The sequence below is a fragment of the Cebus imitator genome, unplaced genomic scaffold (genome assembly GCF_001604975.1).
Source record: "Cebus imitator isolate Cc_AM_T3 unplaced genomic scaffold, Cebus_imitator-1.0 Scaffold178, whole genome shotgun sequence".
Classification (NCBI taxonomy): domain Eukaryota; kingdom Metazoa; phylum Chordata; class Mammalia; order Primates; family Cebidae; genus Cebus; species Cebus imitator.
The window spans coordinates 3610281-3627961 of NW_016107493.1; the positions used below are offsets into that span (position 1 = coordinate 3610281).

The 17681-nt window shown below is 36.2% G+C and overlaps 1 protein-coding gene across 9 annotated transcripts in view; it reads right to left on the minus strand.

Annotated features, from left to right (window-relative positions):
* The window catches only part of FAM126B (family with sequence similarity 126 member B), an 81651-nt gene that overhangs the window by 39927 nt on the left and 24043 nt on the right, over positions 1 to 17681 (minus strand). For 7 of the 9 annotated variants that reach the window (XM_017545254.2, XM_017545245.2, XM_017545246.2 and 4 more), the window contains 3 exons: positions 12622 to 12719; positions 5236 to 5316; positions 4134 to 4235 (listed from right to left, as the gene is read on the minus strand). In XM_017545254.2, coding sequence (XP_017400743.1) covers positions 4134 to 4235; positions 5236 to 5286 — 153 coding nt within the window. In that variant the 5' untranslated portion in view covers positions 5287 to 5316; positions 12622 to 12719. Of the gene's footprint in view, positions 1 to 3359; positions 3416 to 4133; positions 4236 to 5235; positions 5317 to 12621; positions 12720 to 16730; positions 16756 to 17681 lie in introns of those variants that run through there. The other 2 variants (XM_017545255.2, XM_017545252.2) reach the window with 2 other exon arrangements.

A 17681-nucleotide genomic window follows, 5' to 3' on the forward strand; every position in this document is an offset into this window, starting at 1 on the left:
TCTCACTCTGTCGCCCAGGCTAGTGTGCAATGGCACGATCTTGGCTCACTCAGTGAAGTCTCTGCCTCCTGGGTTCAAGCAATTCTTCTGCCTCAGACTCTAGAGTAGCTGGAACTATAGGTGTGCACCACCAAGCACAGCTAATGTTTGTATTTTTAGTAGAGATAGGGTTTCACCATGTTGGCCAAGATAGTCTTCTTCTCCTGACCTTGTGATCTGCCCACCTCGACCTCCCAAAGTGCTGGGATTACAGGTGTGAGCCACCATGCCCAGCATGATGATTTTCTTTTACGAAGACCTTAAACTCCTCTTTCTCAGTAGCAACATACACTGGCATGTGGGACACTATATTTTAATTAAGCACAGTGAAGAACATTATTACTCTGTTTTTTTTAAAGTGAGTCAGGGAGGACAGATGTTGGCAATTCAGTAACTTTTAATCAGTAAGACTGTTAAAAACTTGCCAGTCGGGTGGGGTGGCTCATGCCTGTAATCCCAACACTTTGGGAGGCTGAAGCAGGCTGATCGCTGGAGCCCTAGAGTTGAGACTAGCCTGTACAATGTGGCAAAACATTGTCTCTACAAAAACTACAAAAATTAGCCAGTGTGGTGGCATACGCCCAGGTAGTGCCAGCTATTTTTGGGGGGCTGTGGCAGAAGAATTGCTTGAGCCCAGGAGGCTGGGCTATAGTGAGCTGTGTTCGAGTCACTGCACTCCAGCCTGGGTGAAAAAGTGAGACCCTGTCTTAAAAAAAAAAAAAAAATGCTAATGCTATGTGTTAAAATCTTTTATTGTGGCCCAGGCTCAGTAGCTCATGCCTGTAATCCCAGCACTTTGGGAGGCCAAGGCAGGAGGATCACTTGAGCCCAGGAGTTCAAGACCAGCCTGGGTAACACAGTGAGACCCTGTCTTTACAAAATAAAAAATAAAATTAGCAGGGTGTGGTAGCATGTGCTTGTAGCTAATCGAGAAGCTGAGGTTGGAGGATCACATGAGTCCAGGAGTTTGAGGTTACAGTGAGATATAATGGTGCCACTGTACCCCAGCATGGGATACAGAGTAAGACCTTGTCTCAGGAAAAAAAATAAATAAATAGCTTTAAGTCGAAGCATATGAATCATAGCACCATGTTCTCAAATTCTTAATATAATAAATGCTTCTGACCTCCCTTAAATGGCACCACAACCCACATCAAAAAGTATTAAAAATTATTATCCTTGGATTAGAAAAAATCATAACTGACACCTTTCCCAAATTTAGCAAACACTGTTTTGACATGATAATTACTAACAGACATGCTATTTGATGAACACACTGAGAGTATTTTGAGTGGAATAATGAAGATGAAGCCTAACTTGAGTGGGTTAAAGAGTGTGAGGTGAAGAAATAGAGACAAGTAGACAGAGGCTATGAATAAGCAATTCTTTATGAAGTTCATCTGTGAATAGGGACAGAGAAATGGAGTAGATAATATAATAGGAGGTAAGCTCAAAGTTTTTAAAAAATAGAATATGGCTGTTTACCATATTCCACTCATCAGGGAAAGAAAAAAAGATCAGTGATGGAAGAGAGAAGGAATAATTGCAGTACCAGAGTCCTCAAGGTAGCTAGAGAAGATGGGATCCAGGCCTAAGAAGAAGATATGGCTTTTGATACAACCTGAAACACTTCACCCACTAAACAGTAGAAAAGGCAACAGAGTGCTATAGAGTGGTAGATTTGAATGGGAAAATATGAAAGTTTCCAAATATTTTCTTCTTTTTTAAAATGACACAGAAAACAAACTGAAAATGAAGAAGAAGGAGAAGGTGTAAAATGAACAGTGAAACAGTCTACCCATAAAGTAAAGACTGCAAAGCTACATTTTGTGTGCCAATTTGAAATTTGTAGTCCTAAATTTAAAGTGGAGGAAAATCAATGAAATTGTGTTTTCTCTAGGCATGTTCAACTGCCCAGGTACAGGTATGGCATAAATGGATGGCTGGGTTTCATCCCATGTTGATATTATGAATATGAATTAAGGGAATGAGAGGCAAAGGAGCTAAGAATGTGTGCAAGAAAATAACTGTAATGACGGGCCATGAAAATTTGGTTAGAAAAAGTGAGAAGTGAGACACTGAGGAGAGGAGGAAAGGCATTCAAATCATGAAAAAGTTACAGGGTTAATGGATTAGAGGTTTCTGTGAAATAGAACTGCTAGAGTGACTAAGAGATCTGAAAGTGAGAACTGGAGAAAAATAAAGCAGTATGTTGGTCTAGAGATTAAAACTGAAGCTGTAACACAGATTGACCATGACATGTAATACTAAACTTCTAGGAAATATACATTCTGAAGAACTTTTATGGTCTTTAAAGCAAAAATGTAAGACTATTATGTAAGTTCTAATTTGTATTAAATATGGCACATAACAATTTTCCAAAATAATTTCTTGTTACCTAAATAGTATGTTTGTTTCTTTCAGAATATAACAAAATCAGGATTAAAATCAGGACTTCTATGACTGAAGTCCAGAATTGTTTTGAGATTCTATAGAATTTATCATTCTGTTTTTCTGAAGTCTGAACACATGGTTAGAACCTTCTAACCTGACAGGAGACAGGAGAGAAACTCAGACCTGCTCTAGCAACTGGTTGATTGTAATGAATGCTGGATCTTAAGCTCACATCTCTCAAGTTGTAATTTTTCCACTTCTAGCCATGAGACCCCCAAAGTCCCATACTTTATTATGAAATATGACAACAGAAGGTAATGAGAATAGCTTTTTAAATATAATAGCTTCCAAAGTATTAAACAAAAAATAGGAAAAGGGTACTTCTTGTACATTTGTGAGCTCTAATGAAAATGTCATTTTAGAATCTCATTTTGTACTTCACTTTCCTTCCAATCAATATTATTCTATATTCATTATGTACATGACAAAATACTAGATTCTAGGGAAGTAACAAATAAAGACTATCTGACCATGGCCCATGAAGAGCTTACAATCTAAAGAGAAAGCATTAAAACAAATAAATTGTAATAAGCAAAGCTTAAAGGGTAAGACAGCACAAAACAAGGGGTAGGGAATACACACATTCATTATTCAAACAAAGAATTCTGAAAATTCTTGACTGATATGGATATGCATATATGTACATTACGCATACCCAGAGTTATAAAACATTCAGAAATACACTGCAAGAGAAAAAGCAGCAAATGAATCCTGCAATTGCTGCTACAAATAGCAACAGATGCAAGTCTAACAGAGAGCCAGCAATTTAGGAGACAGGAAAGAAGGTGGTCAATAAGCAAGCTTTTAGTGATAGAACAAAAATGAAGATGCACTTTAAGTTAAGCTGCTGGTTAGGAGAGGATTACCTGAACTTCTTCAAACTCACTCCAGTACACAGCAGAGGCACTCTTGGAGGCTGTATCTGGGAAGATAAGAAGCTACTTTCCTGTGTGTTCCTTTCATTTTCATTTTAAGCATATATGAATCCAGTGGTGATAAAACTGTATGTTATACTACTGTGTTAATGGAAAGATAATGTGTGTATTTTGCATAAGTTAACATACAGATTCAATAACTACACTTTTTCCTTTTATCACAGGTTAAACAATACAAACTCTTATTCTAAGTTTATTGATCTTGACTATTTAGATTAAAAAGTGCTTCCTCTGATCCTTTTCAGGCTAAATTTACTAGCAGCATCATTTTGTGTTCAGTTTGATTTCACTGATTAGAGTTTTTATGCCTAGTTATATATTATCAGTAAAATAACTGTAAGAATACTTAAGATAAATAAAGCTAAATCAGTATATAGTTAACATATAGCTTCCAGAGCAGGAAACATTCCAGAACAGGAAACAGAAAAGTCTCAAATTAAATAAATAATCCACTGAAATGATGGTCACACAAATCAAGAATCAAAACATACTGCACCCTCAACAGGAAAAAATTTGACCAAAACATTTCAAAACATGGAAAGGCAGAGAATGGGGAAAGCCAAAGCAACTATCAGAATGAAAAATGGCAGAAAGAAAATTTTCCAGATCCATAAGGAGAGAAAACTATAAAACTTAAAATTTATGTGTTTTGACATACATATTTCATGTCACTATGTAGAAATTATTTTTCTTGAGCTCTCCTACCTCATTATTTGAATCTTGAATAACTTTATAGAGAGCTGGTACAAGTGTTTTTTTCCGGTGTAAAGTTGCTGCGTAACTGGTGATCTGAGTGTCAGGTAATGCCTAAAAGAAACCACAAAAGCAAAACAAAAGTGAAATTAACGCTTTAGAAGTCAGGAACTTTATTTTACACAAGTAGTTCTTGAATAGATTCATAATAAACTCAAGTAAGAAAAGTAAAAACAATTAATATAAAGAAATAGGCTGGGCGCAGTTGTTCACGCCTGGAATCCCAGCACTTTGGGAGGTCAAGGCGAGCGTTATCACTTGTGGTCAGGAATTCAAGATCAGCCTGGCCAACATAGTGAAACCTTGTCTCTACTAAAAATACAAAAATTAGCTGGGTACGGTGGCACGCGCCTGTAACTCAGCTATTCAGGAGGCTGAGGTAGAAGAATCGCTTGAATCTAGGAGATGGAGATCGCAGTGAGCCAAGGTCATGCCACTGCACTCCAGCCTGGGTGACAGATCAAGACTCCATCTCAATAAAAAAGAAAAGAAAGAACCATCAGAGTTCAAACAAATTAAGTTAGGAGTTATAGTATACAATTCTTCTACTCAACTATAAATACTGATTAGAAATCACACATTATACCAAGATTTCCTGAAATGAGCCATCTTAAATTAATCTAATCTAAAAAAAATGTAGGATGTTTCAATTCTTGCATTCATGTTTTACCAAAACATTTATTTCCATATAATTCATAAATTACATTCTTTTCCATCTAAACTATTTTTTAATTACAGTATGGAAAAACATAGGCCCAAATCCTATTTTTGTGTCTTATTAAAGCTTGGTGGATCTTCTCTTTTACTGAATATATTTTTAAAATGTCATCTCAGCAATTCTAACAACTACTTTCATTTTTACATATCACCTTCTAGCCTTTATGTATATTAGTATCATGTTTAAGAACTGCAATTATACAAACATGTTATTTTGTATTTTGTCATTTCTGCTCCTACCATAATTGTATATGTTTCTCCATAGAGCATATATTCACTGTTTGAATCACTGACATATAGAATAATATAATACATTCTGATCTCCAATCTAATTTACCTTGAATTCTGATAACCATTCTTCCACAACACAGCGGTCAGATCCCAGCATTTTCTTTTACCTTCTACTCCTCTTTTATCTCTAAAAGAAAAAAGCATTGAAGCTGAGGATAGCAGTACTTACAGAAACAACCGGAAATAAATGTTATGTGCTTTTCACCAAGAAAAATTAATCTAGTATACATTTTAGATAAGGAGGCTTGTTTTAGTTTGGAGCACAATTAAAAGAAAATTTTTCAGGAGTAAGTTCTAGCTCAGCATGGTGGCTCACCACCATGAACTTACAAATCTCAACACTTTGGGAAGCTGAGGTAGGAGAATCACTTGAGCTTAGGAGTTCAAGACAAGCCTGGCAACATAGTGAGACCTTGTCTCTACTAAAAATCAAGAAAATTAGCCAGGTGTGGTGGCGTGCACATGCAGTTCTAGCTACTTGGTAGGATAAGGTCAGAGGATAGCTTGAGCACAGGAGATAGAGGCTGCAGTGAGCTATCACTGTGCCACTGCATTCCAGTCTGGGCAACAGAGCCAGACCTTGGCTCAAAAATAAAACAAAATAAAATCAAAGTAAGTTTTATGTTTAATGATACATTTGAAATCTATTATCCTAATGTTTTCATATTTTCCCCAAGCTAATTATACTTCAAAGTGGCAAAGACAAGTATCCTGAGTAAAATCAAGTTGCACATTATCCAGACAAACGCAGTCTACACTCTTACCAAATACATAACCAGAATAAGCTACACATCATAAAACGAACCAAGAGAAATTATAAATGACAAAGCTAGATAAACTAGAAAGCAAGGGTTACATATTCAGCAAAATGATTACAAACATATATGGACTATACAAAATAAGGCCTCTGAAGAAAATAGATCCACAAATTTTCTAAAACAGGAAAACAGCCAGGCACAGTGGCTCATAACTGTAATCCCAGAACTGGAAGGATGAGGGGGAAGGACTGAGCCCAGGGGTTCCAGACCGCCCTGGGCAACATGGTGAGATCCCGTCTCTACAAAAAAAATTTAAAAATTAGCTGGGTGTAGTGGTGCGCACCTATAGTCTCAGCTACTCAGGAGGCTGAGGCAGAGGGATCCCTTGCGCCTAGGAGGTCAAGGCTGCAGTGAGCTGTGTTCACACCACTGCACTTTACCCTAGAAAACAGAGTGAGACTCTGTCTCTAAATAAATAAATAAATAAATAAATAAATAAATAAAATGGAAGAATGCCCAAGTAGAAAAAGCAAGCTGTACAGTGGATGTAAACTGTAATTCTATTTAAATACTAAGGTAGTCGCCCCTCGAAGTTTCTCAGTGCCCAAGTAGGCAGCTGCCAAAAAGCTAAAGAGGGATTCAGTAAGAAATTGATTCATTCCATAAATATTTCTTAAGCACCAACTATACGGCAGCCATTATGCTAGGATCTGGAAATATAATAGTAAACAAATCCAGATGTAAACCCACTTTAATGAACCACTTACCTAGTGGAGAAAACCAAATATATTTTTGCAGAGATGAAGGGTAAGAAAGAAAGACAGGCAAAAGCACAAAACAAACGAGCCAAATATTGACTAAGGAATCAAAAGAGGCATCTTTGAGGTACTGCTTAAGTTGTATGTATCAAGGATCCATAGAGTTAAGGGGAACAGAAAGAGAACCTTCTAGGAAGAGGGAACCACTTATATAATAGGTCCTGTGGCAAGAAAAAGCACAGGAAGTTATAGAATCTAAAAGAAGATCCAAGTGGTCTGGAGTACAGAGTACAAAGGGCAAGAGTTGCGGATGGAGAGGCAGGCATGATCCAATGGTATATGAAGTTTAAAGGTGGCTCACACCTATAGTCCTAGCACTTTGAGAGGCTGAGGTGAGAGGATCGCTTGAGGTCAGGAATTTGAGACCAGCCTGGGAAACACAGCACGAGACTTCCATCTCTACAAAGAAATTTTTAAAAATTAGCTGAGTGGGACGGGCTCAGTGGCTCATGCCTGTAATCCCAGCACTTTGGGAGGCCAAGGTGGGTGGATCAGCTGAGGTCAGGAGTTCGAGACCAGCCTGGCCAACATAGTGAAACCCCGTCTCTACTAAAAATACAAAAATTAGCCAGGCATGGTGGTACATGCTTGTAGTCCCAGCTACTCAGGAGGCTGAGGCAAGAGGATCATTTGAACCCGGGGGGTGGAGGTTGTGGTGAGCCGAGATCATGCCACTGCACTCCAGTCTGGGAAACAGAGCGAGACTTTGTCTCAAAAAAATAAAAAATAAAATAAAATAAAAAGTATCATCTCCAGGCTAAATTACTATTTTAAATTCCTATTTGAGCTCTCCTATAACCACAAATTTGGCACATTAAATCTCTATAGTTTCCACCCAGGTCATTTTAAAAAATGACTAAAAATGAAATACCTTTAAATAGAGAAATATAGTGCTATTAATAATAATTATAATCATAACACATCATAGTTTCCCAACTCTATAAAACTACTAGTTTTAAGACAGTATTTATGAAGTAATTTAAGGAGAAAATATGAAATAATCTTTTGTGAAAAAGAAAAAAAAGCTTAACTAAGACAAGAGCATAAGGTCCTTCATATAATCACATGCCACTTTTAAAAAATTGCCCTTTATGTTTCTGGCCACGTTTGGTCTTTGTACCTGCCACCTGGCATTCTCTCCCAGCTCTGTATATGGCTGGATTAGACTCAGTTCATACGTCACCTCCTCAAAGAAGCTTTCCTTATATACTTTAAATCAGCTACCCCAACCTTCCTCCTTCCTCCAACCTCATCACTCTGCCCATTTTCTTCACAGCATTTAGCACAATCTGTAATTATCACCTATTTTTTACTTATTGTCTGTCTTTTCTACTAGAATCTGTATTTTGCAGAGACAGGCATTATATCCCAAGTACCAGGCATATAGCAGGCATTCAATCACCTGTTGATTTTGAGCACCTTTAGCACTCAGTGTTATTTCTGGCCATAACAAAATCTTAGATTTCTGTTTTCTACTTGGTTAAACTTGATAATTTAACTTGGAAAACTAAATACTAAATAGAAGTTAAATGTCTTCTTCAAATATCATCAGAAATTTTTGACATGTAGATGTTGTCCCAGATGCATGAATTAGTGACACCAACCTTGCCCAGGTTTGATATTAGAGACTGAGCAATTTGGCAATTTTGTTGTCTTTGAATTAACTGACATATGTCAGGCAATCTTCTACTAAGACAATTGTTCACTTCAAAGCTGTATCATACAGTGATATATTATAGACATGTTAAGCAACGAATAGGGATACAAATCCAATTAATATTTCAACCCCATGTGGTACTACTAGTATCAGCTGAAATAACCGAATAAAATAATACATAAAGCTAAATTCTAGATATACCAAGTATAGATGACTACTACTACTTCACGACCTGGCTGGTCACTGAAAAGTTTCTTCAAACAAGTCACACCTCGCTTTCCAAAAATATCAAAATGTGAAAAAAAAAGTGTCTTAAAAGTGACGAAATAAGTTACTTCTGAGCCTATCAAGTATAAACATGGCACCAGATGTTTCCTATGTTTTATCTGATTTAATAACAGGCAGCAGAATTTAGTGGTATACAGCAGCAGTTCTCAGCTTTTTTTGGTCTCAGAATTTCTTTCATTAAAAAAGTTCATTTATTAATTCATTTGAAAATAAGCCTATTACATGTTAACATTTTAAAGTGAAAATTATATTCTTCTAAAACAAAAACAAATTTAGTAAGAATAACGTTGGTTTTTTGTTTTGTTTTGTTTGCAAATCTCATAATTGGTTCTCTTATTTTTTTTTTTTTTTTTTTTTGAGACAGAGCTCACTTTGTTGCCCAGACTGGAGTACAGTGGCATGATCTCAGCCCAGTGCAACCTCTTCCAACTCCTGGGTTTCAAGCAATTCTCCTGCCTCAGCCTCTGAGTAGCTGGGATCACAGACATGTGCCACCATATCTGGCTAATTTTTGTATTTTTAGTAGAGATGGGGTTTCACCATGCTGGCCAGGTTGGTCTCAAACTCCTGACCTCAAGCGATCTACCCACCTCAGCCTCTCAAAGTGCTGAGATTATAGACATGAACCACCATGCCAGGCCTCATAATTGCTTCTGCATTCAATCTGTTGCAGAAAAACTTCACTGTATATTTATGACAGAATGACAGTGAAGACGGCAAATACTACCTTTATATTAATATGAAAAATCATTCTGACCTCCATGAACCCCCTTCAAGGATCCTAAGGATCACACTTTGATCACTAACTCTGGAACAAGGTTGTCTAAAGTTAAGGTCACTTCCTAGCTATATTTAAACCCTCTTACCCTCTTAGTAGCTATACCCAAACCCCTCTGTCCCTCATTTCTCTCATTTCAAAACTGGGAATAATAGCAGTACCTACTTCATATAGTTTTTGTATACTTAAAACAGTTCTTATCATGAGATAAACATTATATAAGTATTTACTATAAGCATTATGTAAGTAATCTTCATGATACTATGTACTACAAAGTAGCTTGTTATTCTCATATAATAGATAAGAAAATTAGTGTAAATAGGTTGTGTAACCTATACAAGGTAACACAGTTTAAATGGCAGAACTCAGATTTGAATCTAATGCCATAATTTTGAAATGTATGGTTGAAAAAGGCACTATGTAAACTGGCCCCCATCTTATGCTTCATATCACTCTCCCCAGAGCTTTCTATGTTCTGGCCATACTCTCCTTTCAGTTTCTCTACAGCTTTACGTGCACCTCAACTCCAGGGCATCTGTGCAGACTGTTTCAGCCTGGAATGCTGTCCTGCTCCTGCTGTTGAAGTAGTTGGCCCCTTCTGATCCCCTAAGTCTCAGCAGCGTTTCTGAACCACTGTATGTAAATAGCAGCTCTTTTTCCAGTCCCCAGTATTCTCCATTCCAACACAAGGTTTATTTGCTTCCTAGAACTTTGGGTTTTGTAACTTGTTTATCACACCTCATTACTTACAGATTGTCTATCTCCCCACTGGACTGTAAATTCAAAGAGAACAGGGTACATTTCTGTATTGCTCACTACTATGTATTCAAAACTAACAAGCATACTATGATTTCTGGACGTGAGACAGGTTCTTAAAAAACATATATAATCAATGAACCATACTGTTATATGTCCTCATACAACTCATTTAAACCCTTTGGGCTTCAGTTTCCTACAAGATTAGTTATTTTCTAAATCTAAAATCCTAAAAATAGGTTTCAGTACCTTCATTTGAAAAACAGAATAGTACTGACCTATGTAGAGATCTCTATACACTAAAAGTACTGTGCCTAGTTAGAAAACATATGTTTACAGAGTTTCTCTGTAAACACGTGTTTCTCTGTAAACATGTATTTTCTAACTAGGCACATTACTTTTAGTATGTAAAGATATCCACAGAGCACAGCTATAAATAGACTGCAAGGTATCTTTTATATTTTCTTGAGATGGGGGTCTCGCTATCTTGTCCCAGCTGGTCTTGAACTCCTGGGCTCAACCAATCCTCCCGCTTCAGCCTCCTGAATGGCTGAGATTACAGCATACACTATGATGTCTGGCCTTGTAAGCTTTATGTTTAATCATACAATATAAAATTCTGAAGATCATTTCTTCTACTGTATATTACATCTATCCCATCACCTGGTAAAAACTATACTTAAAAAAACTCAAGCTGGCTGGGCACAGTGGCTCACACCTGTAATCCCAGCACTTTGGGAGGCCAAGGCAAGCAGATAACGAGGTCAAGAAATCAAGATCATTCTGGAAAACATGATGAAACCCTGTCTCTACTAAAAATACAAAAATTACCCGGGTGTGGTGACAGGTGCCGGTAGTCCCAGCTACTCGGGAGGATGAGGCAGGAGAATCGCTTGAACTCGGGAGGCAGAGGTTGCAGTAAGCCGAGATCATGCTACTGCACTCCAGCCTAGTGACAGAGTGAGACTCTGTCTCAAAAAAAAAAAAAAAAAAAAAAAAAAAAACAAAAACTCAAGCTGATATTCCAGCCATACTACCTTAGTTTCAGAATACATAACAAAGAGGCTATCATAGAAAATGACTATCTTTTTGATTACTATGACAATGGCGACCTTTTTATTATTAATAGTATTACTATTATTTAGACATGAGGTCTCGCTACGTTGCCCAGGCTGGTTTTGAACTCCTGGGCCCAAGCAATCCTCCCGCCTTGGGATTACAGCTAGGACTACAAGTGAGCATCACTGTACCAGAGGTGGTAATAGAAATCTTTATTAGCAAGCCCTAACTACAACATAATGAACAAAATAATAAACTGCTGGAATGTGATCTGAAGAAGGTAAAGAACTACTCGCCAGGAAGAAAACTCACAGCACTTGTCTAAGCTCTCTAAGTACAATATTAGGTGTCCTTGGGAAAGTTACTTAACTAATCTCTGGCTTCAGATTCCTCACTTATAAAATGAGAATAACGTACATAGCTATGACAAAGGTTTATTTTTAAATATTTAATAAATCAGCACACATAAGGTCTTACTTAGAACAGTGACTGTACAAACTAAGTCCTCAATGGATGCTTGCTACTATTATTATAGAAATATTATCAATACAATTATTTAATTTTTAAACAATTTAGGAGGCATTTTTTTCCTGTAGCATTAAAGTACAGAAATTATTTATCCATTCTTTCAGCTAATATGCACTGTGAATACCAATTATATGCTAGATACCAAGTAAAACATTAAAGATACAATAGTGAGCAAAACTAACTGTGGTAAGTCCTCTCAAAGATTTCTAGTGGATCAAAATTATGGGATACACCAAGCTAAACAATTATCAGGACAACATATGAGATAGCCAATGATGGTTTTGCTACTGCTCATTTTTAAACTTGATCAGCAACTATGACGATATTTCAAGGTATAAGTCTAAAACTTACGCGTTTAAGACATACTGTTAGTATAATTACCAAATTTCCTAAGGAAAAGCCCAGAGCTGCACTGTCTAATATAGGAAGCTACTTGTGGCTAGAGCTACTTTAGCATCCTATACTGGATGACACAGATATAGAATATAGTCAACATCAAAGAAGTTCTATTGGACAGCATTGATCTAGATGTAGCCCAGATAATGCAATTATGCTGAGTAAATTCAATCCTTCAATAAATATCAAGTTTAGATAACAGAAGGTCTTTTACAAACATATTTATAAAAGGGAAACACTTTCAAAAATATAATTCAAAGGCAATAATTGTTATTACGTTACGTAAAATTGCTTAATAGAAGCTATCCACCAAAGATTACCAAAAATGCTAACATGTCTAACTATATAGAAAATTTATTCTTTATCCTGTAAAAAGTTAAAGTCTTAATTTTACCTGTATTAAGGTCAGTTTTCTAAAGGAGGAGGTGGCACAGGAATTTGGCAGAGTTCAAGTGGGGAATTCATTTGTTAAGAGTTAAATATTTTCCAATTCTATAAAAGAATGAAAATAGAAAAGTGAAATATTGAGGTAATGCTCTGAAGAATATAATACAAAGAACAGTTTTAATAGGCATTTATAATACAGCTTATCTAATTTTAAGAACTAATTATAGATCCAACATTTTCTATAATAACTAGCATACTTGTATACCTTTATCAAACCTAATTATTTTGGAGACAGAAAGTCTGAATTTTAATTTCAAATTTGCCATTAATTATCTATAAGACCTTGAGTAGGTTACTTAAGTTATCTGGAGCCTCACTTAAATTATCTATAAAATTAAGTCCTTTGCAGACAAAAATTCTATGATCCTTTTGAAACATGTTATAGTGATTTTTTTTCTCTCTCTCTCTCTCTCATACACACACACACACTCTCTCTCTCTCTCTCTCTCACTCATTTAAAAAAAAAAACCTCATTAAAATCATAATATGCAGTATAAAACCAAGCCTAAATAATAAGTATCATGAGCTACAAAATCATTTCGGATGAGTTTCACATAACTGAAAAACTTACCTTTTATAAAAAAAGAACATAAAAAATGTTATTACTGAATTTTTGGCACAAAAACACATTAAAAGATTTTATCAGAGAATCATTTTCAAACTGCTAAAAATAGAGACTTTTCTTAGAAAGTAATAACTATCTTTTGTGTTTGCTGACTACATTATGCTCTACCTTCTTGGATACAATGAACATTGCGATACCATTCTCCTAGAATTATTTTAACTGAAGATGTGTCGGACCCCCTACTCCACCACAGTAGTTGACAGTTTGTCTCATATACATGGCTTTCACTTGAGAGTTTTGTTTTATGAGAAGGTTCTGTAGTGGAGGGAAGAACTTGAAAAGGAGTAAGGGAATATCTCTGGAAAGATACAAAAGAGACTGGTAGTACTTTCAGAAAGGGCACCTGATATCATAGAAATAGGGTGGTAAAAACTCTCTTTTTGAACCTTGAGAGTTTTGAACCAAATCACCAAGACAACTGCCAAATTTTTGAAGCAGTATAAATAGGCAGAAGGGCTATGTGGGGAACCTCTACAGAGACAGATCTCCCACAATCTTCCAGGGCCAAGGAAACATACTCAGTAGGCTCTCAGTTAAAGAAGTAACAAACAAAAAGGGCAATGACAAGAACACTGAGTTTTATTTAACTTTAGCACAACGCTAAAATAGCTCAATCCCCCTCTAGTTAAGGTAATTAGGTCCTTACCAATTAGTGCACCAGAGAAAAATGTCATCCCTACTGGGAACACTGCACAGCGCCTCTATGGTTCTTTCATACACAAAGTCTGGCACACAATTAAAAAATTACTAAACATGCAAAGGAACAAACAAATATGATCAATAATTAAGAGCAAATTAGACAAGATAATCAGACTCAAACATAATTTACAAGTGAAGTTAATACACAAGGACAATTATTTAAAGACAATTATTAAGTAATCCTGACTAATAGAAAATAGAGGGGGAAATGTACAGAACTGCTGAAGATGCGACATTTCACCAATGAATTAGGAACTACAAAAATAATTAAATAAGCACTCTAGAACCGAAAAATACAATATGTGAAATTAAGAGCTCAACATAGAGCCCTCTCAGCATACCTGGCAACGCATCAGTCTAAGAATCATAAGAATTTAGTATCTTGGTCTTAGAGCAAAGGAGACAACAGTGGAATGAATAAAGGATGAGTAAACTAGAAGACAAATCAATAAAAAATACCCAATCTGAAGCATAAAGAGAAAAGAATAAAAAACAGAGGAAGGGGAAAGGGAAAGTAGTGAAAGGAGGTGGGAGAGAGGTTTAAGGAAAATATGAGATACACTCACAGTGTCTAATATATACATATGTATAACAGAAGTACTAGAAAAGTGGAGAAATTGATAAATCCAACATTCAAAGAAAGAGTAACTGGAGTTTTCAAAAACGAGTGAAATAAATCATTCTAGAGATTCAGAATGCTCTGCCAACACCAAGCAGGATATAGTTAAAAGAAAATTCTACCTAGGATGACATAAACTAGGGAAGAAAGGGAAGAAGAAAGGGGGGAGAAAAAATTCATAAAAGCAGCCATAGGAAAAAAAGGAGTTGCTCTTCAAAACACAGTAAACTGACAAATTTCTCAACAGAAACAACAGAAGCCAGAATATAACAGAATAACACTGTTAAAGGGCCAAAGAGAAAATAACTGCCAATCTAGAATACTATGCCCAGCAAAACTATCTTTCAAAAATAAAGGTGAAACTTTAAAAGTTGTACACAAAAAATTTCTCACCTACAAGCCTGTACTAAAAGAAAATTAAAAGAAATTATTCAGGCAGAAGCAAATTATCCTAGATCATAAACATGGAAATGTAGGAAGAAATACACAATATCATCTACTCAGTTCTGGGGCATAAAAAAATATACATCAGGGTAAATAATGTAAGGAAATAAGTTAATAGTGACAGTTCAAAACAGTAACTGAAATGCCTTATAAGGTTTAAAGGTTCTAAGATTTTAGCAGTCGTGTGACAGCGGTAATAGTAATAGGTTGCATTATACTGTAAAAAGTTTAAGATGGATGTTGAAATTTTTAGGATAACCATTAAAACAAACAAACAAATAAAATATATATATATAACAAGTTAGAGGGGAAATATAATATTTAATCTAAAAGCAGGTAAAAAATAAGAAAAAGAAAAAAAAATATGGGCCAAATAGCAAATGACAGTAAGATTATACATATAAACCTAACTATATTAATAATTATATTACAGTATGTAGATCAAGCTTGTCCACAGCCCAGGGCAGGGTTTGAATGAGGCCCAACACAAATTTGTAAACTTTCTTAAAACATTAGGAGATTTTATTTTTTTGCAATTTATTTTTTAGCTCATCAGATATTATTAATATTAGTGTATTTTATGTGTGGCCCAAGACAACTCTTCTGCTTCCAGTGTGGCTCAGGGAAGCCAAAAGAGTGGACACCCCCTGATTTAGACAAAATTCTTCTAATAAAAGACAAATTTTGTTAGGCTGGATTAAACAAAGAAGTACAGTCCTTAAAAAAGACACATTAATTTCAGAGAACGAATTAATGGCAAGAATGCTATTATAGATTAAAGTAATATTATATAATGATGAAGGGATCAATCCAACAGGAAGGAACCACAATCATAAACTTCTATGTACCCAGCAATAACCTCAAAACACATAAAGTAGTAGGGCATGGTGGCTCAAGCCTGTAATTACAGTACTTTAGGAGGCTGAGGCAGGCAGATAGCTTGCGCTCAGGAGTTCAAGACCAATCTGGGCAACATGGCAAAACCCATTTTCTACAAAACGAACAAACAAAACCAAAAAAACGAGGGTGTGGTGGTGTGTGCCTACAGTCCCAGCCTCTTGGGAGACTGAGAGGATCACTTGAGCCCAGGAGGTCAAGTCTGCAGTAAGCCATGACCATACCACTGCATTCCTGCCTTAGCAGTAGAGTAAGACTCTGCCATAAAATAAAATAAAATAAAATAAAATAAAATAAAATAAAATAAAATAAAATAAAATAAAAACATAAAGCAAAAATTTGCAGAATTAAAAGGAGAAAAAGACAAAGCCATAATCAGAGTTAGAGATCCACATCTCTCTCAGCAATTTGACAGAAAAAGTGACCAAAAATTAGTAAGATTTGAATGGTGCAATTTACAAACAACCAAAATGACTAATACAGAATATTGTACCTAGCAACAACAAAATGTGAGTCTTCTTTTCAAAGACTCCCTGCATACTGAGCCATACGAGAAGCTTCAACATACTTAAAAAAAGATGATGGCAAAGTATGTTTTTTTTTTTTTTTTTTCAAAGTATGGTTTCTAACCACAACAAAAATAAGCTACAAATCATTAACAACAATAACAAAAATAATAAATAAATAACTAGAAAAACAACTACCTGGAAAATTAAAATGCAATTTCTTTTTTATTTTTTAAATTTAAAATTAAATAGAGATGACATCTCACCATGTTGCATAGGCTGGTCTTGCACCGGTCTTGTACTCCTGGGCTCAGGCAATCCTCCTGCCTCAGCCTCCCAAAGTGCTGGGATTACAGGCATGAGCCACTGCACCAGGCCTAAAATTACATTTCTAAATTATCTATAGGTCAAAGAAGAAATCTCTACAAAAAAATTAAAAAATAAGCTGGGTGTGGTGACATACACCTGTGGTCCCAGCTAATCAAGAGGCTGTGAGGTGAGAGGATTGCTTGAGCCCACGAGTTTAAGGCTGCAGCGAGCCATGATTGCACCACGACACTCCAACCTGGGCAACAGAGTGAGACCCTGTCTCAAAAAAAATCCCCAAAAAACAACAACAACAACAAAAAAAACCATGACAGTATAAAATGGACACATTTCTTTAAACATACAAATTACTAATGCTGAAAGAAACAGAATATCCAAATAGCCCCAAAGCAAGTAAAGAAATGGAACGTATTATTAAAAATCTTTCCTTGGCCAGGCGCAGTGGCTCATGCCTGTAATCCCAGCACTTTGGGAGGCTGAGGTGGGCGGATCACCTGAGGTCGGGAGTTCAAGACCAGTCTGACTAACACAGAGAAACCCTGTCTCTACTAAAAATACAAAATTAGCCGGGCGTGGTGGCACATGCAGACTAATCTCCACTACTCAGGAGGCTGAGGCAGGAGAATCACTTGAACCTGAGAGGCGGAGGTTGCTGTGAGTGGAGATCGGGCCATTGCACTCCAGCCTAGGCAACGAGAGCAAAACTTTATCTCAAAAAAAAAAATTTTTTCCTTAAAGAAAATCTCAAGTATAGATGGTTTTACCAGTGATTTCTTCCAATTATGGGAGAAACCACAACAACCTTATAAAAGTCTTCCAGAGAATAATAAATATGTTGAGGAGGGAGAATCTCTTGAACCCCGGAGACAGAGGTTACAGTGAGCCAAGAT